Genomic DNA, 25,315 nt, shown 5'->3' with positions numbered 1-25,315 from the left:
GAGGGGTGTGATCACCATTAATTGTGTCCCTCCAACAGTGCAGGAGGTCAGGGAGTGGATGTGGAACAGCGCTGGCCACCCCTGGAGAGGCACCAGGGACACCTGAGCATGCAAAGGTGGCAGAAATGTCCTTGGCTGGGGCCAACCCCCCTCACCTGGCTGCACCATTCCAGTGGCAGCACGGATCTGATCCGGGGGGCTGGGGGCACTGCCTGCCCCAGCAAGGCCAGAGGGGCTGTGCTGGGAGAAGCCAGCAGGGCCCAGCAGCAGCAAATGCAGGCTCTGAGGGCCTGGGCAGGGGTCTGGGCCCCTCTCCCCCCTGGCACTGCCCTGGCCAGGCCTGGGCTCTGGAGGGACGGGGGCACTGCTGTCAGGGCTGCTGCAGGAGCTCAGACCAAGCACTCCTGATCCCTCCTCACCACTCTGGTCTGGATTTCTCCTGGGAGCAGCAAGTTCACCCCACTCTCCTAAAAGCTTTTGGGCACTCCCAGCTGAAGCCCTGCCCTGAGCAGGAGCTGCCAGGAGGATTCCCTTGCTCCTTGCACACCCAGTGCCAGGAGCTGGGATTGCTGCAGCCTGCAGAGCTGCCCAGGGAGCGCTGAGTGATATTCCCAAATCTGGGCTCCCCTGTGCCTGCAGAGGCAGGAACACCCTGCAGCCTGATCCCAGCTAATGCTGGCTCAGTGCACACACATTTCCCAGGAGCTCAAGCACATTAAAAAAACTCCATGAAAACCAAAACCCAGCAGAAGTCCCAATTCTCCCCTGGGCTCTGCAGTTACAAACCCATCACTGCGCTGTCACAATGTTGAACCCGAACCCAAGGGCTCTCCTGGCACAGGTTGGACACTTCCCAGCACATTCAAGACTTCCAAGATTACAATACCAAAAAATACAGAACATTTCAGAACCGTATTATTTTAGGACAAATATTTCAGACAGTTTTAAATAACAAGTCAAAGGAAAATGAGACATTTGTGGAGTCACATGAACAGAAGGGCAGATCCTAAGGACCAGACAGACCCAAACCCCTCAAAATTATTTCCCCTGTTCTTCCCACCCAGAAACATCTCTGTTGCCCTTTCCCCAACCAATACTAAGTCCAAAGAAACTTTGGAATTTGACTAAATTTATTTTGGAATCTAAGGGAAAGGAATGCATTGGACAGGAGTGTTGGTGATACCCAAATAGAAATGCCAACCCCATGAGGGCAAACTGCTATAACTGGGACTTGGTGTTCTCTACTGCACTCTAGGTTATTCAGTCAACTCTTAGTAAAAAAAGGAAATAAAATAGTTAAGTCAAAAGGAATTAAAGAGAAATTCATGCTCTTGCTATGGATCTTCATTGATTCCCCACGTAGAGGTGCCAGGTGACAGAACTACCTTTGCAATGGATAAAAAAAGCCAGTTTTGGAGTCTCTGCACACGCTGTGTGAACGCCCTCAGCAGCTTCTGGAAGCTGTCACATCCAGGCAGGCCCCTGTGCCCACCTGGAGCAGATCCTGCAGCTCCTCCTGACACGCCCAGCTGGCCACGGAGAAATCAGAAGCTGTTTTTGTAGCTAGAAAGAAATTTATTCGGGGATGAGACTTTTCACTACTGGATGCCAGACTCTAAGCTGGCTGCCGGGATCTAAGCCACACTGTTCTTTGGACAATAAATTTCAAGTTGCACTTACTGTCCTAGTTCTCAAAAAGGAATGATGATGACAAAAAGAACCAAGAACTACGACCTAATTGCGTTAGTTTCAGCTGAAGCCATCTTCCATCAGAAACCATAGGATCTGATACACCAAAGTTCTCCCTAGGGATGTGGATGAGTAGCTCAGTGCTTTGTAACTAGTACTGCTGTATTGTCTTGTATCAAAAACAAACAAAAAAAGGAAGTTTAAGGGCACGTGCAGCCTCAGCTCCGGAAGCGCTGCCGGCTGTGCCACGGCTCACCCAGTCAGCCTCTTCCCTTGGAAAAAAGTAAAAAATAATAATAAAAAAAAATCACCCCCCAAGCAAAATATCACCAAAGCCATGCTGGTTCCACGGGAGTGAGTTCCTGCCGAGGGCTGATGGGGGCCTGCCTCACTCCTTGGTGTCCTGCTCCTCGCCCTCCTGGGCTCCGTCCTCGCTGGTCTCCTTCTCCTCCTTGCTCCGCTTGTTCTTTTTGTGCTTGTGGCGCCGGTGGCTCTCCCCCTCCTCGCTCTCGTGCTGCTTCCTGAGCGGGGACAGAGGGGACAAAGTCACATCAGACACAGCCCTGCCACAGCAGGGACTCGCTGATGGCCACTGGGGGCTACATCCCACCAACAGGAGCCACCTCAGTAGCACCGAGGGCATGGCGGGGATTTCTGGGATGCATCAGCACAGCCACATTGTCACTGTCACACACTGCCACTGTCACACTGCCACTGTCACAGTCACACTGTCACTGTCACACACTGCCACTGTCACACTGTCACACACTGCCACTGTCACAGTCACACTGTCACTGTCAAACACTGCCACTGTCACAGTCACACTGTCACTGTCACACACTGTCACTGTCACACACTGCCACTGTCACAGTCACACTGTCACTGTCACTGCCACTGCCACACATTGTCACTGTCACACACTGCCACTGCCTCACACTGTCACTGTCACACACTGCCACTGCCACACTGCCACTGTCACAGTCACACTGTCACTGTCACACTGCACAGCCACTCCTGGCAGTGTCCACAGGCAACACCTCGGTGTTCTTGCACTCCCGAGTGAGCTCCAGCGATTCTGACACGGCGCCGAGGCTGAGAGAGGAGGAGGAGTCCGTGTTTGAAACTTTCACTCCTCTGAACATCCTGGGGAAATCCCTGGACTGAAGGCAGCAAAGGGATCAGTGGAGTGAGAGAAATGTGGGTTTCCCCATGAGAACAGATCCTGTTTCTACTTCTGCTGACTCACACCTGACCTGGCTCTTCACTGCCTTCGTGCTTTAGAACTCCTTTATCTCCCCCAGTTTTCCAGATGTGGGTGGAGAACTGGGGATGTTTACCCAGGATTTCTGTGATGTGGGAGCAATCCCAGGCACAAGAGGCCTGAGCAGGCTGTGCATGCCCTGAGCCTGTGCCCTGCCAGCTGCTCCATGCAGCCAAACAGCCCCAGGAGCTACTCTTCCCCTCACCAGGAAAAGAGGGGAGCTCTGGTTTGGCCCCTCCTGGGAGGAGGTTTTCTGCTGCTTCTCTCACAGGTTCAAACCAAGAGAGTTCTCAGGAGCTGACTGTGGTGTGAAGGTGGCAGAATTCAGAGTACAGGAACAAGCAGATAAATCTATCCCAGGATAAACTGTGACTGTACAGGCTGTGCTCCATGAGCAGGGACAGCATCAGGTGTACAGACCAACTCTTAGAACAGCTGGAATTCCAGTTTAGCAGCAGACACAGAACTGGATGAACCTGGCTGAAAACTTCCTGGCTTCAAGTAATTTTCTGACTGGTTTAATAAATGGTTTCACAGTCATTAAAGGCAAGAAAAAAAATAGAGAAAAATAAAAGGCTGCTGCTTCTCCACAAAACACCTTCAGCCACCTCGTGGCCGATGTGTCAGTGGTTTATGCTGGGACAATGTGACTGTCCTTTAATACTGAAACCAGCGTCAGTGATTTCCTGCAGACTGCTCAGTTTGCAGGAAGCTGGAAATGAAACCCTTTCATCTGCAGATGCCTCAAACCTCAGTGTGCCTCAAGCAGGGAACCCCAGAAAGGTTTGGGTTGGAGAGGACCACAGGCCAGCATTCCTGCAGTGAGGTATCTACTCCAGAGTTTCAATTCTGAGTAGAGGAAGCTGAGAAATAACCCTAAAGCAAATGATTTGTTTGTCTGATACCAGCTCAGCTTCCAGTTGCTCTGTATTCAGTTTTTATTATGGTCTTAGTCTTTCTTGCTATCACTTTGCTTCCAACCCTTCAGTAACCAGTCCTTCCTTGAAAACTTACTCGTCTCCTTAAGAATAAAACAGCTTCTTTCCTCCAGTCACTACAAAGGAGTTTTTCTGATACCAGTTTCAAAATAAGGGTCATTACCTACAGAGCTGACAGGAATTTCACCTGAAAGAAGGGAGTTGAAGCATCAAGAAAAAAGAGCAAGAGCAAGTCATTAATGGGATGTGAAGTGACACAGGACCTGAGCACAGCACCTCCCTCAGCCCAGAGAGCAGAGCTGCTGCTCTGCTGGGGACTGCTGGAGGATCATCTGTTGTACATCCATTTTCTGCAGAAAAGTTGTGATTTCAGAACAGGCTGCTCTGCCCCAGAAGTTTCAGCTTTGTGCAGACCATCACCTCACCATCAGACTCTGGGCAAGAGCTCTGCTCCTCCTGCTCCAGAGGCAATTTCTGAGTGCAGGCAGAAGGAAGTTCTTCACAGAAAGACTGATTGGAATGGGCTGCCCAGGGAGGTGATGGAGTCACTGTCCCTGGCCATGTTTAAGGAAAGGCTGGATGTGACACTCAGTGCCATGGCTGGGGTGACAAGGTGCTGCTGGGTCACAGGCTGGACTCGATCTCAGAGGTCTTTTCCAACTGAATGGACTCTGTGAGCTCTGCCCAGCACAGGAGCAGCAGGACCAAAAGCTGATGCTTCTGTCATGGCCTTGCACCTCCTCTGTGTGTGATTTTGTTAAGATGGGAGCTCTGCTGGGAGGCTGAGCCCAGCTCAACCCCTCTTTCACCCACTGAGCTGGGACTCAACCCTGAGGTCTCCTTTCCCTGTCCCAGAGAGTCCCTCCCGCCCAAGGCTCTCGGGCGGAGGGATGAGCCGGGCTGACATTCCAGCCCCAGAACACGGAGTTCCTGCCCAGCCCTCACTGACCTGCGGGAGGATTTGTGTTTGCTGCCGTCGTCCTTGTCGCGGTGGCGGCGCTCGCGGTGCCGCTCCTCGCGCTCGCGGCTGCGGTCGCGGCTGCGCCGGTAATCGCGCTCGAAGTCGTAGCTGCGCTCGCGGCTGTAGTAGCGGTACCGCTCGTCGTCACTGCGGGGACAACACAGGGACATGTGGGCACAGGGACACGGCCCCCTGGGCCTGAGCCACTGGGCAGGGCTGCAGCTGTCACCAGCTGTCACCAGCAGCGTCTGACAGAGCTGGGGTGCTGCTGAAACGCCTGCAACAGGAACTCGGCGCACTCACGCTCCCCTCGCCGCTGGCTGGGCTTCCCTCAGCACAGACACCCCAGACATCCTCTCATCCTTTTGTGTTTTCTTCCCCACAAGCTCAAAGCCTCCAGCTGTGAGCACAGCTTTCTGTCTGCACCTCTCCACCTGTTCGCCAGGAGTGGGCAGGGTGTACCCCCAACTGAGACACAACCCTCTACACCTCGGGTCAACTTCTGAAAGCCAAAATCCAAAGGGTTAACAAGTGCCTCTGTGGGAACAATACCCAGACTTGGGAGAAACGACGTCAGAGACATTGTCCTGACACTCCTGGAAACGAGCTGGACAAATAAATGTCCAGGATCAATCAGCTGGGAGTGCTCTCAAGGAGTGCACGGCCACTTGCCCTGCTTTGACCTGCACCAGGGAGCTCCAGAAATGCCAGCAATGTGCTCAGGAGTGCTGATCCCAGGCCTTGGCTCCAGCACGGACCAGAAAGTGGGGGAGTCTGAGCTCTTCCAATTTTAGCAAGTTTGTCTTCTGTTCTCTTCCCCTCCTCCCATCCACAGTGCCCAAAAGCTTATAAAGGAAAAAAAAAAATGTATTAGGAGCACGCTGCCCTGTTTGCTTGCTCCCTGGGCTGGGAAGCTCCCAGGCAGGAAGTGCCCTGTGCCAGGAATGCACATTCTGATCATGTTTTGAATGATTATTGGCATTTCTGAGCCTGGAGCCTGCAAAACACCGACGCTGACTGAACACCAAAGGGATGGGTTTGGGAAGTCTCTGCAGCCCAGCCTCCACCTCAGATCAGCACAGGGAGGCTCCAAGCCTCCTGGCCTTTCCCCAAGTGCTCCCGGCACTGCTGTCAGCCGAGGCCACAGCAGCTCCCACCAAGGTGGTCTCTCCAGTCCTGCTCCCATTTCCTGGCTGACTCCCAGGGAATGGCGCTCCCAGCCCCCCAGGAGAGCGGAGCAGAGCAGGCTGCTTGTCCTTTGATCTGACAGTGACATTTAGAAGACAAGAAGCAGCAGCTCCTGCAGCCAGTGCTTCACACTGAGCTGTGAAACACTGAGTAAACACAGAGGGGCTATTTCATTGACTGGCCTCGTGGGAGAGCAAGAGGAACTGGTTCTGCTGGATTTAAACAAAAAACTCCAGACCCAGAGACAGGAAATCAGCCAGTGACACAGCTCTGTGCTGTACTTATTGATCCAAAGGAGCTCTTCCCCAGACATTCCAGAGAATTCAGCTGGTGTCCCCTACAACCCAAGCCTTGGCCAGACACCCTGAGGTGTCCCAGGGCTGCCCAGGGAGCAGGAGGAGGGCAGCACTCACTTGTTGTATTCACTGGTGGTCGGGGTGCGGTCGCGGTCTCGGTCTCGCTCCCTCTCCCGTTCACGCTCACGCTCGCGCTCCCTCTCCCGCCTGGAGCCCGAGTATTCCCAGTGGCTGCTGCTGGAGCTGCTTGTGCCCTTGTCCACCGTGGTCACCCAGGGCGTGTGGGACGTGGAGATGGGGGGGTAGCTGATGAAACCTGAATCTGCAGCCAGAGAGCAGAACTCTCCATCATCCAGAGCATGCCAGCATCCCCTCTGTCCCTCCCTTTCCAAAGGTCCCCTCTGGCAGCAGAGCTGGATCCAAGGACACAATGACACAGCTCCCTGCTGTCACTTCCAGCACTTTGCTAAGAAGAGGGAGCTCCTTCTCCCTGAGGAAAGCACAAGAGCAGGAATTCACAGGCAGCACTGCACTGTCAAACCTGGGCTCTTGGTCACCTGTCCAAGGTCCCACCTCCCACCAGCGACCTTCTGGTCTAGGGTGGCACCTGGGGAGGGCCAGGGGCACCAGCTGCCAGTGAAGGATGTCACCTGGGGAGCCCAAAGCCACCAGCATTTCCCAGGCAGAGGTGGCCAGCTGGGCCAGTGAGACCGTATCCCAAAGCAGTGCCACATCTGGCAGCACTGGAGGCTCCTCTCCTTGGGAAAGGCTGGCACTGCCACTCCTCCAACCCTGCCCTGCAGGGCTGTCTGTGCTTCCACTGCTCAGCACAGCCAGGAGGAGCCACTCCTGGTCACTGCAGGACTGGGAGAGAACTGGGGCTGCACCAGGGAAGGGAACCGGCTGAAATCCTGGCACTGCCCCTCCCCGTTACAAAACCACCAGAGATGGTGCCTGTAGGCAAGGGAGAGGGTGAAGTGGGGGAGGAGGGATTCAAAAGCTCAGGGAGGAGATGCCAAGCTCAGTAGCTGTGGATGGTTGTGCTGATCCCTGAGGGTGGGGAAAAGGGATAGAGTGTGAGGGTGAGCACGTGCAAACAGGCATCAGAACACACTGCTGAGGCACTGGGGAAGCTGCTCTGTGCTGGGGATCTGCCCTGGAACAGCGACCTGAGCCTCAGTGCTCGGCCACCAAACTGCATCAGCACACCTGCACAGCACTCAGGGCAGCAAACCCAGCGTGTGCTCCTGACTGGGATGGTCTGGGACACAGCAAGACCCTGGAGCTGGAGCAGACACGATGTGTGTCAGCCTCAGGAGAGCCTGGGCTGCCAAGAACCAGGGAAGAGAGGGAGCAGCAGTTGGATGTGTCCTGCCCGGTGCTCACCTGCAGAGTTGTAGCCAAAGGGAGGTGGCTGCCTGTTGTTGTAGCTGGCTGGCTGCCTTTGGGAGAGAAAAGGGGGTGAGTTACTGACATCAGGGACCCCCACAGCTCTGGCTGTGCTGCAGCTTCACCCTGTTTTTCCTGCAGGTCTGTGGAGCATTACTATGGGAATCCCCCAACCAGAAATGCTCACAGGTTTTGCCACAGCTCCCAAAGCTGCCATAGCCCTGCTGCTTGCCCTGGGAAAGCACCACTGCTCACAAACTGCCTGGAGCACCTTCAGAGAAAGCACTGCACTAACAAATCATGCCATCAGCTACTCTAGGCTTTATCTAGATCTTACTGGCTCCTTCCTGTGCCTTGAATATGACAGACCCAGGTGAATGCACAGAGGATCCCTGACAGACTCTGCTCTCAACCCCCAACCCCAGACCAGACCACGCATCCCCAGCACTGATTGTGGATCTGTTCTCCTCCCTTCCTCCCTCCAGGGGAGCTGCTCCCACGGTGGGATCTTACCCAGGTGTGGTCTTACCCATCCAAGGTTGGGATGAGGAGAGCTGGTGGTGGTGCCAGAGGTGGTGGGAACAACCCTAGACACACAAGGGTAAATCAGCACCAAGATGCTGCAGCTTCACAAGTGCTGTTCACAGTTAAAAAACATTAAAGCATCTTTTTACTCTAAACAAGGCCCTGTTTAAAACAGAATCATTTTCCTTCAGGGTAGGATCTCCTCCCCAAATTCACACCCTAAAGCTCTGTTAGTTTTGTAGGGATATGGGAAGAAAAACAAAGCAAAAACCACCTTCTATTTTGGCTTACAGATACTGAACATGAGATTCATCAAGGAGTAACAACTCTTACAGCCTTATGGAGGAAAAGTGGTTCTTGGGATGAGACACATTGCATTCTGATCAGAATATAACAATCATGTGATTCTGACCTACAGATTTATGTCAGAATAGGAGATAAGCAGCTCAGGTTCAATGCTCAGTTGGAGCTTATTAATCTTAAATTAACTGTGCACTAAACTGGTGCCTTCCTACTTCATGTCACTTTGTCCAAATGCTCTGAACCTGATCAAAATTGCTACTGTTATTAAGACCAAGGTAAAACCTACCTGGAATTGGACCTGGAGGTGGCAGGCCTGTGGAAATAAGCAGGGAAAACAAGTGAGGACAACAGGGAAAGCATGGCCTCTCTGTACTTCACAGACTCTCTGTACCTCAAGCTAAACCTCAAAGCACAATTTTGAATAAATCTCACATACTGGAGCAAACAGAGCAGCAGAAAAATTGGTGCTACAAACTGGGAATTAACCTATAAATTATATCATTTTCCCCAGTGATGATCTCTTTACCTTTATGATTTAAAATGCTGCTGTTCTCTTACACTGGGGAACTCCTTTTCTGAGTGTGAACACACAAACAATTGATTTGGTCTTCAGAACAACTGAAGGAGGAGCTGGAGAGGAAAACCTGCTGCAGGTTCCACTCCAGTGTGTCCATCTCGATTTTGCCAAGCATTTTAATCTAAAGCAGTAGGAAAAGCCACCATGGAAAAGTTACTGGGGAAAAGAACCTGTGAGTGCTGCAGCAAATCCTCCTCAGGCAGGAGTCTCTGCATGAGGTGCTCCTGGTGCCTTCTCCAGAGCTTGGCTGCTGCTCCAGGACCAGGAGAAGCCCAGAGTGTGGCCCCCTCAATTTTCTGGTGTATTTAAGCCAGAAGCAACAGTTCTCAGCTTCCTCCAGAGAAACAGGAAACTGCTTCTTGACATTTATCAATAAAACAAATGGATCAGTAGCACTGGAAGGCTCCCTCAGGGAAACAAAGCCCAGAGGGTTTTTTTCAAGGAGCAGTTGCCATTTTTAAGCATTCAGGGCAAATATTAAATAGGCTGATGGAGATTAAACAAAGCCTGGCTTTGGGTAAGGATCTGTTCCCTGAATGCTCACCCATCCTATGGCACTGAACCATTAAACCTTTGATTTGCTCCAAGCCTGGGACGTGCCAGCTCAGTTCCACGGAGTGAATACGTACCTGGAGGATGCAGGGGAGGTGGAACAGAAGTCACTGGAGGAGGAGGGTGCAGGAAATGCGGAGGAGGAGGACCGGCGAGCGGGGGAGGTGGAGGCCCTGCTGGTGGAGCGAACGGCTGCTGCTGAGGAGGCTGCTGGGGCTGCGAGGGCTGCTGGGGCTGCTGGGGGGGCTGGGGCTTGCTGCCGTGGTCTCCCAGGACCTTAGGGGGCACAGGAATGAGAAGAGAGAGTTTTAATTGCTTTGCTCCTGCAGCAGGGCCCTCACAGTGCTGGCAGCATCACCACAGCAGGACTGAGGCCATGCCTGAAGAGTGAGCAAAATGCAGAGGCACCACAGTGACCTGAAGTGCAGCTGGCAGTGCTTGAGAGGAACAACAAACAACCCTTCCCCAGTAAATTCTGTCTCTTAGGTAAACTCTTCTTGGCAAAATCTGGAAAACTGACTATTAAAAGAATAAATGCACCACACAACCATGGAGAAAAACCCAAGGAATTGGGCCTAGAAAGGGTCCATGTTTAGGTTTTTCTGGCAAGTTAGCAGTGTTGGCAGGAGGGAGGTGGTTAAGAGAAAGGGGTTTGGCAGATGGTCCTCAGACCCTGCAGCTTCCTGCCTGGGAACCAACCAGAACATTATGGCCACACACTGGGCAGGCAAGCCCAGAACTGAGACCAGCCTTAAACCCAGGCTTTTGTTTCTGAGGTGTGGGCTGCATCAACTGTTTCGAGACTAAATGTTACTTTAAAGGACAGAGAAACACCAGCCCCAGGTACAAACCCTTCACTGGAGATTTGAAGATTCCAACCCCACAGTGGAAGGGATTAATACACAGCAGAGATTCCCAGCTACATGCTCCTAGGAATACTTTGGGAGAGCTGATGATGAAAGAACTCAGGCCTTACCATTCAAAGGCAAGACTGGTCTTTAAATAACAAACCTGGCTCTTAGCAAGACCAAGTTTTTAACCCAGAAATTACCTGAACCTGCAGAAGGGAATGATCCAGGCACACACCTCAACAGGGTCAATACATTACCTGCTGCTCTGCAGGTACTGGGACACAGGAGGTCAGGAACACACAGACATTTGCCCAGGGTTCACCAGAAGTGCAATAAAATGAGCAATTTGTCAAGGCAGCACAGAGGCTTTACCTGAATGGGGTTTTCCTCCGTGGCGTGTTTATCCCGACGTCTCCCTTCCACCCTGCGGATCGTGCCTGCCTGGCCCCCGATCACATCAATGGTCCCACCCAGCTTCCTGGTACAAAGCACAGGCATCTTTTTAGGCTCAGAAGCACCAGAAGGAACAATTTTCCCTGCTGTCAGCAGATTTCTTTCATGCTTTCTTTCCCACCAGGGAAACATCTCTCAAATTGGGATGAGAAGCCAAGGAGAAGCCCGTTTGCATTCCTGAACAATTTCCCTCTGAGTAGGGGTGAGTTTGGGCTCTCTGAACACTCAGAAATGTGATCCAAAGAACCACCATGAACAGGTGTAAAAACAGGGATTACACACCGGGACAGAAATGCCCCATAAAATGCTCAAATCCAACAGACTGAGCAGAGCTTTAATGCTCATCCTTGAAGCACAGAGTTGGTTCTCAGACACGGGGAAAAGTTGGGATGCAGGGCTGCTTTCTGCAAAGCAGGTGTGCAAAAGCTGTTTTATGAATGAAGCAACAGAAACACCCTGAGCCCAAAGCTCTGGCTTGTCTGGTGTGTTCTTCTGAAGCTTTTGATAAAACCCCATCGATCTCCTAAGGGCCAAATGGTTTCCCCAGCAGAGGCTGCCCCTCAGAATGACTCAGTTGTTTTACCACACATCCAGCAGCGTCGCACACAGGCTCAGGAACCAACAGCTCCTCTTATCCTCTGCCAAACTCGTAATCCACTTCCACTTGAGGAGGCAAAGATTAACATCGTGGGAGTAGGAATAAGCCAAGCAAGCACAAGCAATGTCAGCAGTGTGAGCCCTCAAAGCTGAGGTGTTTGCCTGGCTCCTTCCACTCCCAGAGATGTGTCCCATCAGCTGAGATCCAGGATTCCCTCCCTGCACCAAGGAGGGGGGAATGGGCAGGCAGGGGCTGCACTGCTGGAGGTGACACTGAATGAGTGACCACAGCAGCTTCCTGCCAAGCTTAAGAGCTTCTCTTTGAGGGTTGAGGAGACTCAAACATGGCCCAGATGGTTCCCAGGTGCCCCCCTGAAAAACAGGCTCCTCTCTTACCTGTTGGGAGGAGGCCCAGCCTTCATTCGTCCTCCCACCAGAGCCAAGAAATCTGTTTTGAACTCTGTTTTGATGATGTTGTTTTCCACTTCTTTTTCAGCATTTCCTGTTCTTCCCTGCTGAACCTATGGAAAGTCATAGATAACACATAGGTGTTGTGCCTTTCTTTCAAGTGAATGGAGCACTGGAGATCAACCCACAGCAAAAGAAAAGGAACAATCACAGCAACCTATTCTTCAGTCAAGGCACAGCCATTTCTGTCAGCTAGTGGTCATTCCAGCCTCAGCCTGCTGTCCACTGTCTCCCACCAGAAGTCCTGTTATGAGTTCATTAAACTCATATCATTTTCCAAGGAGTCACTAAGTCAGAACTGGAACAGGCAATACTTGCTGTACTGACAATTTGGCTGAAGTTCTGATGGCCACCATGGACTCCAGCAAGGTTGATGGCCAAAGCAGTCTGCAAACATGAAAGGCATGTTTCATGTTTCACAGCAGTGAGCAAAACAACCCTGGGAGCCCAGCTCCCCTCCCTGCACTTCTCTCATCCAGAGGGTTTTCCAAGCAGGCACCCCTAAAGTCACCTGAAATTCACTCCAGTTTTGCTGCCGTACTGGTTCAAACCTGCCAGGCTGATGGAACTGTTCCTTCCACACAAAGATTTTCAACAGAGATTTAATCTTTAAAGAGTCATTTGGGTATTTTTCCTTGCTGAAAGCACACAGAACAGTTCAGAACTGAGGTATCTCCTGCTCTTACACCCTCATCTCTGTGACTACAAACACAGTCCCAGTTTTCCTGGAGTTGAGAGCAGGAGTCACACATCACCCACCGTGATCTTGTTCTCAGTGCTGATGGGAGGAGCAGGGTCCAGCCCCAGCTGAAGCCGCCGCTGCTTTTCACAATAAGCTTTCCATGTTTCTTCATTGAATCCATAATTAAAGTAATCAGAAAGATCAGCACCTGGCAGAGGGAGCAGGAGTTAACACAGAGAGTTCTGCACACTTGCATTCTCAAGCTGTCCTTTAACTGCTTCCATAAAGGGTTAAGGCAACAAAAGTTTTCCAGAGAGTCCAGCCTGTGCCTCTCCCTGTCAGAAAGCTGTGGGTGCCACAGAGGAGACAGTGGCTGCACCTTGGGGACATGGCCTGAGCAGCAGTGGGAGCCCAGGGACACACAGGACAGCACTGGGACCCTGAGGGACACACAAGACAGCAGTGGGACCTGTGGGACACACAGGACAGCAGTGGGACCTGTGGGACACACAGGACAGCAGTGGGACCCTGAGGAACACACGGGACAGCAGTGGCACCTGTGGGACACACAGGACAGCAGTGGGACCCTGAGGAACACACGGGACAGCAGTGGCACCTGTGGGACACACAGGACAGCAGCGGGACCCTGAGGGACACACAGGACAGCAGTGGGACCCTGAGGGACACACAGGACAGCAGTGGGACCTGTGGGACACACAGGACAGCAGTGGGACCTGTGGGACACACAGGACAGCAGTGGGACCCTGAGGGACACACGGGACAGCAGTGGCACCTGTGGGACACACAGGACAGCAGCGGGACCCTGAGGGACACACAGGACAGCAGTGGGACCCTGAGGAACACACGGGACAGCAGTGGCACCTGTGGGACACACAGGACAGCAGTGGGACCTGTGGGACACACAGGACAGCAGTGGGACCCTGAGGGACACACGGGACAGCAGTGGCTCCTGTGGGACCCACAGGACAGCAGTGGGACCCTGAGGGACACACAGGACAGCAGTGGCTCCTGTGGGACCCACAGGACAGCATCTCCACGGGCCATTGGGAGCTCCCTGCAATCATTTATTCACCAGTCTGATTTTTTTCAGGCTGGTTTCTCCCAGTTGTCCACATGAGCTGAGTGCTGGGCACAGCACAGGAGTGGCAGTTCCAGCCCCCACCATAAAAATGAGGTGGAGCCACAGAACCTTTTTTCTGGAAGAATTAAGCCCACACATTCCCCTCCTGACCATCACTGCCTTTGCTGTTTTGAGAGGAGATTCTGGGGCTCGATCATTTTGTGAAAGGCAGCTAAAGTGGAAGGTTTTTATTGATGCATCCCAGACTACACAAGTAATTACAGTTCAGTCATAACCCTAATTATCCATCCCAGGGTGTTATCTCCCACTGCCAGTCTCCTGTGCAATGTGCTAATTCAGCATGAGCACTTCTGAATAACAGAGGTGACCACAAACTGCTTGCCAAAAAAACAGAGATGCAAAGGGGCAATCCCAGCTGCAGGAATTCCAGGAGCACCCCTCCCACCTTCCAGCACTACAAAGCACCTCCTGCCTCGCTAAGGTGTCCCTCAAACATCCCTCACACAAAGATATTCCTACACAGACCAACTCCAAAACAAAGAGCTGCTACAAGAGCAAAGCAAAACTCTGCCCAAGATGAGCTTGGTTTAACTGTGAGGTTTAAGCAGTGAGGTTTATCTCCTGGGCTGGCCACTCTTCCTGCTGTACCACTTCCTGCTGCATCCACACCAACTCAGCAACACATTTACTTGTCGATTTTATCAGCCTCCATTTCAGACCTCTATCAGTTCCTCCACACAGGATTTCTCCTTCCTCTCCCTCACTCAAAGACATACCAAGCTGCTGAACAATTAACTGTACAGTATATAAACTTGAAAGGCTGTTGAGTAATGAGCTACTTGTTATCTAAAATAAACTTACAGACCACACAGCTCGGTAGAAATCTTCCCTCTACTGCATTCCAGCAGTTTTAGGGCCAGCTGACTATTTTGGTCCAGGGATGTCAGCATGGCCACAATCATGTCCATGCTTTATCTTTGAACTTCACTCATTCTTTCTAACTCATTTTCTTCCCATTCCCCTCTGTCTGACTTGGCACTCAAGGAGAAATCCCTGCAGAAGAAAAACTTCTGTTCCATTCTGCCTGCACTATCTGCAGGGTGCTTCGGTGCTGGTTGGATACCTGGACGTGCCCATGGAGCTTTCAGCACTGGAGTGCCTTTCCTGTGGGTAAGAGATACCCAGACCACACCAGAGGCAACCTCAGGAAAGCTCTACTTACTCAGCACAGCAATATTGCTGAAAGATAAATAAAATACAGGGGCTGGCAGGGAGAATAATGATGGCTGAGAAAAGGCAAGTGGACTTTTGGTTTCAGTTGACATTTCATAAAAGCACATTTTATGAGTAGCACAGCAAAAATCTGGATGTTTAGTTCCTTCAATTACTTTTGTATCAGAAGAAAAACAAGAGCTGATTTGCAGCATCCTACAGCTGTAAGAGGAGAAATCTCTCTCAAACAAACAAGTGTGGGCAGACCCAGGACCCAAATGAGGAGGGACCACAGGGACAACTCTGGGCTTGGCCTGGGGACACAGAACAAGCTCCAGCACAGGAAGAGGAAAACAAATATCAACACCCAAATCCTGACCCCACTCAGCTGCCTTTAAGGCCAAACATTATTGGATTGGCATCAGTGCAATGTTCTCGGGAAGTAGGGGATTAATAAAATAGACCATTTAAAAAAACCCAGCTGTTCCCTTTAGGGAAGTTCAATTACAAGAATAAATGCAACCCAATTTTACGTAGCAATGGCTTGTTCAGTCAGTAAATGCCATTGATTGTCTAGCCAGGCAGCAGAGGCTGAGCAACACGCAATGTTCCAGCTTCCCTGTTCCCTGGCAACAATAAATGGACAGAAATTACATGTGAAAATAAAGAGACACAACTAGAACTGCAAAAAATATTTACCACAAGGAACTGTGAGGCCTCACCTGGTTTCCTCCACGGTTTGTCTTCAAATGAATCCAAATCCACTTCTATCACAGGCAATCCATTAATATTCCCTGCGGCATCCAAGTCAATACCTTTGGGCTGCAACTTGGCTTTGGGGAGAGAGGGACTGTTACAACTTTTAATGCAAAGCCTTTAATCCACTCATTTTCTCAGCAAATTATTCCAGCAAAAACAAAGCAGGGCAGTGAATTAATCATCGGCTTTACAGCACGCAGGTAACCACAATCAGCTTTTTAATAAAAAGGACTCCAGTCACTCCATAAACAAACAGGGTGTGCAGCACCTGCAGCTGAACAGCAGAAAAGCAAATTCAACCCAGATTGGTACTACAGACAGAGTAAATCATTAGGACATACATGAAATTTACCCCAAATGAAAATAAAATTAAATTAGTTTTCTCCCCAGGCAAAGTATTTCTTTTCCCCTCCCAAGACAGACACATTTTCTCATAACAAGAGACTTTTTCAGGATCAGTCTTTAGTGGACTAACAAGAATCTGCAAAAACCTGTCAGGTACAGAGCCTACAAGGGGAATTTGTTCTTATTTTCTCAATCAGAAGATAATTCATTTGGATAAAGCAATTAGTGAAAGGGAGTAGATGAAGCCCATGAAAGGACAGTCTCACATATGTGGAAGGAGAGAATCCAAGACTCAATTTACAGTAGAAATTAAACTGAATGCTGGGGAAAATTTCAGCAGCCAAATAAGCACAGCTGATACTCAAGGCCAGAGTTTGCTTCTTTTAGCATCCTTCACTGCAAGTAACTCAGGTCACTGAGTTCCAGTCCTTCTCCAGGGCTGCAATGTTCAGCCCCAGTGCAACAACATATTTTAGAAATATTCTGGGGTTTTACTATAAAAGTATCAATCAATACTTTTTTTTTTCCCCCCTAGATTAAATAGAATTATAATCACCTTGTTCAGTGATGGGCAATTAAATCACTCCATTGCATCCTGCCCCCTCAGACTGTGCTGGGAGCACTGATTTTTAGGATATGCACTTCCTATTCCTGGTTTACACCAATTCTATATCCTTTTAAGCAGAGCAAAATTTGCAGCTGCTGCAGCTATCAGTGCCAGGTAGGTGAAATACTGCAAAGGTGAAGGATAAAAATAACAGCAATACCTGAAGCTGATGCTCCATAGCCTCTACCCGTTTTTAAGTTTAGATTCATAGGAGTTCCCCTATTGGAAAAGAATCACTACGTTGGCATTTGAACAAATTACTTGGCTAAAGATTCTCATGCAAAATATATTCAAGCCCTGACACCCTTCAGGAGATGCTTTAGTTCACCTGGGTTTGCTATTCAGAGTCATCCATCAGAGTGAAACCACCTCTACAACAAGAGAAGGAAATTATCCATAAAGTGGAAAAATTAGAATATGCAGCAAAGCACAGGTAAGTCGTTTGTGTAAGAGGAAGGCTGCTAGCAGCAAGCAGAAGTGCTGTCTTATTAATTTTATTCAATGCACATTAGGCAGAGTTGTAAAAAATATAATTTCCTGCTTCTCAAATCCAGCCTCGCCTTTTCTGAGCCACAGAAAATCAGACAGCTGGAAATCAGTAAATTCACAGCTTCTGCAAATTCCCAGCAATACAGACTTGGGTTCTGGAAGTTTTCACAGATGAGTTAAACAAAACTTCCCACCTTTGATTCTGCCCCAGGGAGCCCAGGAATTAGAAAGCTAATTTTCCAGCAGCAGCCCCACAGATTACCATTCCCATTTTACAGATGATTCCCCAACAAGCAATTGCAGGGCAGAGCTGCCCATCAGCTGCTGAGCCCATTGTGGTGTCCTGGCCACAGCTCCCAGGAGCCAGAGCAGCTCCCAGCTCGTCCCCTTTCCATCCCAACACGCTGGGATCCCCCACAGCAGCAGTACCCACATGTAGGACGGCGCTCCCGTCTTGATGTTGCCAATTGTGACCTTCACGTCATCGTCATCGCTGTCGCTGTCACTGTCATCCTCATCATCCTCACCACTGGGAAGGGCCTGCAGCAGCAGTCACACAGGAGCTTGTCAATACACACAACTGAGAATTCTCCAGCACAGCTTCTTGAACAGCCTTCAACAACAACAATGGGCAGCTGCCCACAGAGAAACTCCTGCATCCTTTGAAGATTTGGCCCTACGTGAAACTTGGGGTAATATTTGTGAACGTAGGGAAGGTTTAACTCAGTTCTAAGAATTTCACCATGTCCCTCTGCCCCACTCTTTTTGAGAGCTGGGGCTTTTCTGACACACCTGCTTCACAAGGGCCATGGTCAAAGTACACAACCACAAATGAAAACCACCAAAATACATTCAGCAGACTTCACCTAAGAACCTCAGGGCAAATATTCTCTCACCACAACTTCAGTGGTAGTGAGCTGCTGAGGAGTTTGGTTTGGCTGATTTAGCACAATCACTTCACTTTACAGATTTGACTCCAGTGCAACCCCAGTGCTGGGCACAAAAATAAAGACTAGAAAAAGAAATCTTCCAGATATCCAGCAAGTGCAGGTCTGTGGGAGGCACAACCTGAATTATCACCTCACCCTACATGAGGAAGGTGTCTCTCACCCTCCCTCCTTTTCCACAGCATGTGGGTCTGTCAGAACTCTGCATGAACCTTCTTGATGTGGCAGAAAACAAACCCATCAAAGAGTCCAGGAAAGGAGGATGAGGAGAACCAACTTCCTCCTCCTCTTTCAGCACTGAGCCACTTAGATTGCATTCCAAGAGGTCTGAACCTGTGACAAAACTGATTCCCAGCACTTTGGGCTTTCTATCCCACTGTTACCCATATTTTACAGGTCTTTGAGAAGTCACACTGAATACTGAGCTGGAACACATCGTGCTCTGCTTTTCCTACCAGACTGCAGCATCAGAGACCCTGATCTGCCTCCTGAGAAGGTCTGAGCAGAGCCTGCAGCAGGCTCAAGGCAGGATGGCAAGGCAAGGCTGCGGCTGGAGCTGCTTTGGGAATGGCTGGCAGTGCATCCCAACACTGCAAATACAAAGTGTCAGGCAGTACCAGGATCTTTCCACTCCTTGTTTGTCCCCAGAAGCACAGAAATCCCCACGTGCACCGTGGGCAGTGGGACACGTACGTGCTGGGACATCTCTCTGTCCTCGTTGTTGACGGGCCGGCTCTCCTGGGGAGCATCCTGCAGAGGGTGAGCAGATTCTGTGTGTCTGGTGAAGGGGACAGAGAAAACAAAGTGACCATGACACAGAAGAGAAAGTGGACAAGCCCAGCCTAGAGGGTCACCTACAACCAGTTCTAAAGCCTTTGCCCAGGTGACTTTCACACAATACTTTATTCTTCCTGTGTGTTTGTTCTGCTGGAATTTGCTCAACTACCTGACAAAAAAAATCCATCCTCCTGGCTTGGCTTTGCTTTTGCTGGGAAGAATCAGTTTCACACATCCAGAGAGCACCTGACAGTACTCAACAGCTCAGTGGCAGCTGGCTCAGCTCGGATTTGGCACAATCACAACTGATAAGAATAAGACCATAATCAGCAACATTTCACCTCCTTCTTAAGGATGCTAATAATTACACATGCATTTATTCAGCAGCAAAGGCATCTGTCCCAGAGAAATTAAGGAAAAAGTGACTTTAGTGTTTCTACAAATAGTTTACAGTAAGTAGTTAAAATTCCGAAAGGAAAAGTCAGATAATTATGCACCCATTCTTCTCACTCATTACAAATTACTCCTGATGAAACAATGCTCAGGTTTGGATTTACCTCCAGTTTAAAAGTTTGTACAAATATCAACATTGTTTATTGCACTGGCCAAGCAAGAAAGTGGAATTGATGTACAAGTGTTAGAAAAGAGTGTGCCAAGTGTTACAGAACTGAAATACAGAGAGCTCGTTGGTCTCTAATATCACAGGTAAAACTTAGTAGAACTTCAAAATAATTCTGAGTTTTTTCAAGAGATACAATCAGAACAGCCCAGGCCAAGAAAACCTGATTCTCCACCAGTGCTTTGTGGAGATGTTGCTATTAATTTAAATCCCACGCCGGACAACAAACATCCACAGGATTGTGTTCAAAAAGGAACAGGCAACATCTCACAGAATCCAAACACTGGTCACATCAAAGCCACCTCAGAGTGACACAAGTCACCACAAAAGAAAGGCAAAATAACACAATTCAACAGTTACTGGGTGTAAAACAAAGAACAAACAATCTGAGCCTAACTGAAGCCCCGTTTTGGGAAAGTCCCATGTACAAAGAAATTCATCAGGCCAAGATCAAAAAGAGGGCTGAAGGCTGGGCAGCTGACCAAGCACAGCTCCCATGGGCGCCAAGTTCCTGATGTGACACCTGCACACACTTTCAGGTATAAAAGGCAGCCAATATGTCAGAGGGAAAATCAGCCTCCAGGGATTTCCATGCTGCAGCCACAGGCTGTGACACGAGGACCAAAGCATGGATCACTGGAGAAAATCTCTCTGATGGATCTAAAAACTTTTTGCCCAGTCCAAGCAACTCAGCATTGACCTCTACCCCTGAATCTCCTCAAACATCTGAGATGACTGCGTTCAGGAAGAGTGACAAGTGTTACCTTCAGCTTCAAGTCACATGAAGCATCTGTGGGTGTGCATTAAGATGTATGAACTGGAGTTCAGAGAGACACTTGGGAACCAGAAGCCTTTCCCTAACCCCTCTGCTTCCCAGGAATGAACCATCTGACAGGTCCCCAGCATCATCTGGGCACAGAAAAACATGGCAGAGATTTCACTTCTCCAGAATGCCAACACAATCCTGGGCACTGCTGACAGCACAGCTTCCTGCTGGCATCTAACACATCCCTTAGGCTCGGGAATGTCAATGATGCTGCATCCCAAACTCTGCAGATTTCTGCTTCCTGGCTGGGGACAAACACTCCAGACAAGCCAGCAGTGCATCCCTGGAGCTGCAGCTGCTGACAGCAGAGCAAACAAAGAGTCATTTTTCTTAAAACACCCCACAGCTCTTCATTTAGGCAGATTCTCATCGTGCAACAAAGAAATATGGGGAAAAAAATAAAAAAAAGAGAAATAAAGGAGAGCCAGCATAGCCACTAATATTCTTCCTTCCTGCATTTTGCAGTTATTGGAGACAGTTGCTGGAAATTTAGATTTTTAGTCCTGCTTGTAAAGTAAAATTACATTCAGATGAAAGTGACAAGGAACAGCAGATTTATGTAAAGCAGCTGTAAATTTCTGTCTAAAAGTTGTTCCTCCTCACAAAGCTCATTTGATGTTTTCAGGTAACAATTTACCATGTTTTTTACCACTTGTTTATCTGAACAAGTTTTCATATTCCTTAAGCACAGAAGTAGGACAGTATCTGTAACAACCTCAACATTCCAAACACTGCACCTACAATAACAATAACACTAAACTGAACTTTGGAAGGGGCTGAACACACACAAGCCCGGTGAAAACCAAGCCTTCTGAAAAATGTTACATTTAAAATGGCAAACAGGTGTTTGAGTCTGTGCTGAGACCAAGCTCTGCTGGTGCAAAACACACAGCTACAAACAGAGCAAATATAAGCCAGGACAAACAATCCCTTCCATACACAGAAAGCCAAATTCATCATTGGTTTTATCTCCAAGTTTTACCCACACCACTTGAGAGATCTCACAGAATGTGCTGGTTTGAGCATCTCAAGATTTTAACCCAAGCTCAAGGTTTTTACCTTTCCCAGACTAAAGCACAGGCCAGTTTTACCAATGCCAGGCCAGCACAAAGCCAATCCTCAGGGCATCTTTTTTTCCCAGGGAATTTAACTGGAAAACAGATCTGGTTTGAAACTAATTGCTGAGAGAAAAAAAAATAAAAAAAAAGGCTTAAAGTTAGTTCTAAATCAAACCAGTCCACTCATCCAGCTCAGCTTCCACATCCATACATGCCTGCCACCCCAGCAGGGCGGCTGGGGATGATCCCATGGGATGGGGAAAGGACAGACTGCTGTTCCTGGAAGCAGCACTGTTGTAAAGCACTCACGAAGCTCTGGTCAACAAGGCTCAATCTTTACACCATGCACTGTTATAATGAATAAACAGCCTCAGGACTCACCCAGAAATTGGTCCATCTTCTTGCTTACCAGTGGTGTCATCTGCAAAAACAACAGTAAGAACAAAGGAATTATTCAAGTGAAAGGAAAGAAGCTAAATTGAAGCACAAAAGGCATCACAGGTACAGAAATACCCAGTGGTGCCAAGGCACTATAACCCAAACACTCTCTTTTCAACAAAGTTCAACTCGAAATGGAACGACTAAAAATAAACCCATCCCAACAAACACCACCCATCCGCAGAGGTGATGCCTCACACCAAACCAAATTAAAATCTTAAGTATCAGAGAACAGAGACAACTATCAGAAACTGAAGTCACCTATGAAGGTCTCTATACAGAATTTTAACGTGCCAGGGAAGAAGAAACATAAAAGCATTCATATGGAAAGCCTATGGGGAGGACAAAGACGTTTCGATAAAGTCCTGTGGTTTACGCCGACCACATCCCAGTCCCGCTAGCCCAGGGGTTCACAAGGTTTGGGTGATTAGCGAACTGAAACTCTTAACAAAGCACGGCGTTAACCTCCCTGCATCAGTGTTATTGATGAAAGGACAATAACACACCGCCACCCGCCCAGAAAGAGCCGCTCAGGCGCTGCTGAGGGGAGGCCGGGGGCGGACGCGGGTCCCTCTCTGGGGCCGGGGGGCAGAGGCCGGTCCCTCTGAGGGGGCCCAGGAAGAGATGCCAGTCCCTCCCTCCCGCGGGGCCGCCCCCGGTCCCGCACGGCCCCGCAGCCGGGGGCGGCCCTGAGGCGGGGCCGGGCCCGCTGCCGGCCGGGGCCCCGCGCTGTCCCCGGTACCTACCCCCGTACAGCCAGTGCTCCTCGTCCTCCTCCGCCTCCAGCGGCGCCGCGCCCGACACGGCGCCGGCGGCCGGCGGCTCCAGCTCGGTGGCCATGGCGGCCGCGGGGCTGCGGGGAGCGGCGGCGGGAGGAGGAGGAGGAGGAGCGGCAGCCCCGCTCGGCTCCCGCCGGGCCCGGGCGCGGCGCTCGGGCGGGGGTTCGGCGGCCGCGCTACGGCGCCGCCATTGCTCCTTCTATGGCGGGAGGGGGGGCGAGACCCCCGGCGTGGGCGCGCAGGGCCCCAGAGCCGCCCGCCCCGCGCTGCCGGGCCCTAGAGCCGCCCGCGGAGTCCCGCCGGGCCCTAACGCCGCCCTAGCGCCCCACAGGGCCCTAGTGCCGCCGGCTGCACAGAGCCCCGGAGCCGCGCTCACGGCCCCGCCGGGCCCTAACGCCGCCCTCAGAGCCCCGCAGGGCCCCGCTGCCGCTCGCCCGCCAAACCCGCCCCGCCAGCCCCGCGCGCATGCGCAGCGAGCGGGGAGCCGGGCCTGCCCGCGGCAGCGCCGCGCCGAGCTCTCCGACAAAGCGGAGTTCTCCGATAAAACGGAATTCTCCGGTAAAACGGAGTTCTGAGCTTTCGGCCCGTCGCCAGGAGTCTCGCAAGGCTGAGGCGCCGCGGTTTAGCCGCGGAAAGGAGCGCGGCGTGCGGAGCAGAGCCCGAACGGCCGCTGAGGCGCGTCCCGCTCGGAGCTCCCCGGGAAGGGCGTGAGGGGCCCCGCGGGGTTCCCGAGGAGGCGCTTGGAAGGGACGGGCAGCACAGAATGCCGCTCCTTGTCACTGCTGTCAGCGCAGCGGTGCTCCCGAGCAGCTGCGGACACATTCGGGACTGTCTGGGTGGGGTTTGTGCAGCTCCTCGGTGAATGCTGAACTTCACCGCCTGAGGCTCCTTCTGCAGCTCCATCTGCGAGCTCCTGTTCGGAGCATCACCCTCTCCTCTTCCAGAGCTCTTAACTCCATCAGTACCACAGGGAAACTTAGAGCAAACTGATTTTCAGCACTAATGCTCACAAAAGCTACAGAGAAACCCGAAGCAAGTTACCTTTTCCATGCACTAAACAGTGCTAGAAAAATCCCGGATTAAAATGTTCCCTGTCTCCACCCTGTGGTTCCGCTGTGGTCCATTCTGCTCCTTGTGCCCTGCTGGATCCTACCTTGGGAATGCTGAATGAATACTCACCGTAGGAACTGGAATGGGAACTGGACATCCAAAACCCACCAGGAGCTGATGAAATCCCTGGTTTATAGCCATGGATCCAGGTTAACTCTACACAGGTGGCAAAGCCCTGCTCACCAACAAGCCTCAACAGTGGCTTTTCCATTTCCCATTGCTTTCCATTTACAACAAAACCCAGAATTCCTTTGGACTTTCGCTGCTCTATTCACACTTCCCTGTCAAAAAAATCCAAGGAGATCCCTGTAGGAACCATCTGGAGAACCAGTAGTTTTCAATTACTCTTCCAGGCTTACACACCATATAATTTACAGTAAATACAGATCAGTCATCACCTTTTGATTAATATTTGCCTTTTAATTTTAAATTCTTATTAGTCTGAGAGTTACTGTAATTCCTCTTTCCAGTTTTATTACCTATCCCATGGGATCAGCACTGTTGTTGAGAAGCGTTTCTTTTCTAGCCAAAATCTCATATTGGTTACCACTGAATACAAATATACAAACCTATTTCCTGCAGAAATTTTAATTTACTGCTCAAGAAAGGCTACTATAGATGGTAAGGTTTACATAAAAGAATGTGAAATAAAAAGTGAATATATTGAAAGGATCATTATCTAAATGCATTCAGTGATTAGGGAAAATGTAGAATTCAGCAGTTTAGCCCAGACCCAAATCTGCTGCTAGCATGTTTATAAAAAAAACAGATGTAAATCAAGCAAGTCCAAGTAGATTCGATCTCCCAGATAAACCACAACAAGGAAATTACTGATTCAGTCAGATGTAGAAATAATAGAAATATTTAAAGCAGGCCAGGGACTAAGTAAATAAAAGGGCATTTATAAAATCATAAGCAAAATTTAGGCATCAAAACTAATCTTTCTAGTAAACTCATTTGTGTTAATTTTGCAGATTGAACCAGCCTGTGACAAACACTTTTTATAGGAATACAAGGTGAACTGGAGGACACAGCAATGGAAATATTGAGATTCACCAGTAGAAAGTGTCAGATGCTGAGCCTGGACTGATGATGAGTGTCTGCAGGGAACTTGTATAAACTACAAGTGGCTGAAGAGAAACAGCCCCAGATTTATCACAGAACATCTATGAATCAGAAATACAATACAGCCACTGAGGAGAAAAATGTGATCACTCAAATTTAATGGATCACATTCTTTTCACACAAGAGAGGGAACTATCAGCACTGACATAAATACCTGGTGCCTTGGCCATGAGCCACTAACTGGAATATTGTTCCTGGTCACTCCTATTCAAGGATAATTAATTCAAATAAATGCAAGCAGGATGAACAGAAACAGAACTTTGGTTTTGAGAGGAGGCTAACATTTAATTTGGTCTAAGGAATGAAGGGTTTAAGTCTCTCCAAGCTTCACTAGAAAAATAAACTCAGCTAGAACAGCTCAAGTGATGACAGACACAGCATTATAAATACAC

The 25,315-nt window shown here is 49.9% G+C and overlaps 1 protein-coding gene across 3 annotated transcripts; it reads right to left on the bottom strand.

The window, feature by feature from the left end:
• Positions 1-893: 893 nt before the first annotated feature.
• LOC111929239 (uncharacterized) lies at positions 894-23,159 on the bottom strand. 3 transcript variants are annotated; one of them, XM_086850101.1, is made up of 17 exons: positions 22,656-22,735; positions 21,853-21,892; positions 19,138-19,273; positions 18,885-18,969; positions 17,678-17,784; positions 16,916-16,974; positions 15,767-15,877; positions 12,808-12,938; positions 11,977-12,101; positions 10,903-11,008; positions 9,757-9,955; positions 8,837-8,863; positions 8,252-8,309; positions 7,720-7,775; positions 6,451-6,655; positions 4,838-4,996; positions 894-2,210 (listed from the first exon to the last, which is right to left on the bottom strand). In XM_086850101.1, exons 4-17 carry the CDS (start codon positions 18,894-18,896, stop codon positions 2,078-2,080), a joined length of 1,488 nt encoding a protein of 495 aa, XP_086706227.1. In that variant the 5' UTR covers positions 18,897-18,969; positions 19,138-19,273; positions 21,853-21,892; positions 22,656-22,735; the 3' UTR covers positions 894-2,077. The 3 variants fall into 3 exon arrangements, with proteins under 3 accessions (XP_086706227.1, XP_086706226.1, XP_086706228.1); XM_086850100.1 differs by lacking the exon at positions 19,138-19,273 and having other exon boundaries at positions 22,656-23,159; XM_086850102.1 differs by lacking the exons at positions 21,853-21,892; positions 22,656-22,735 and adding an exon at positions 21,473-21,594.
• Between the last annotated feature and the right edge of the window lie 2,156 nt (positions 23,160-25,315).

Source organism: Cyanistes caeruleus, chromosome 14, assembly GCF_971803275.1.
Source record: "Cyanistes caeruleus chromosome 14, bCyaCae1.hap1.1, whole genome shotgun sequence".
NCBI classification, from domain to species: Eukaryota; Metazoa; Chordata; class Aves; order Passeriformes; family Paridae; genus Cyanistes; species Cyanistes caeruleus.
This window is presented reverse-complemented; position numbering and strand designations above follow the sequence as displayed.

What these genes read in the sequence shown, in the direction of transcription:
- LOC111929239 (XM_086850100.1), bottom strand. Translation starts at nt 22,749, where the DNA reads ATGGCCACCGAGCTGGAGCCGCCGGCCGCCGGCGCCGTGTCGGGCGCG. An exon ending in GGAGCACTGGCTGTACGGGG is followed by an intron (nt 21,893 to 22,655) that starts GTAGGTACCGGG and finishes TTGTTTTTGCAG; the next exon opens with ATGACACCACTGGTAAGCAA. An exon ending in ACCTCCCCTGCATCCTCCAG is followed by an intron (nt 8,864 to 9,756) that starts GTACGTATTCAC and finishes TTATTTCCACAG; the next exon opens with GCCTGCCACCTCCAGGTCCA.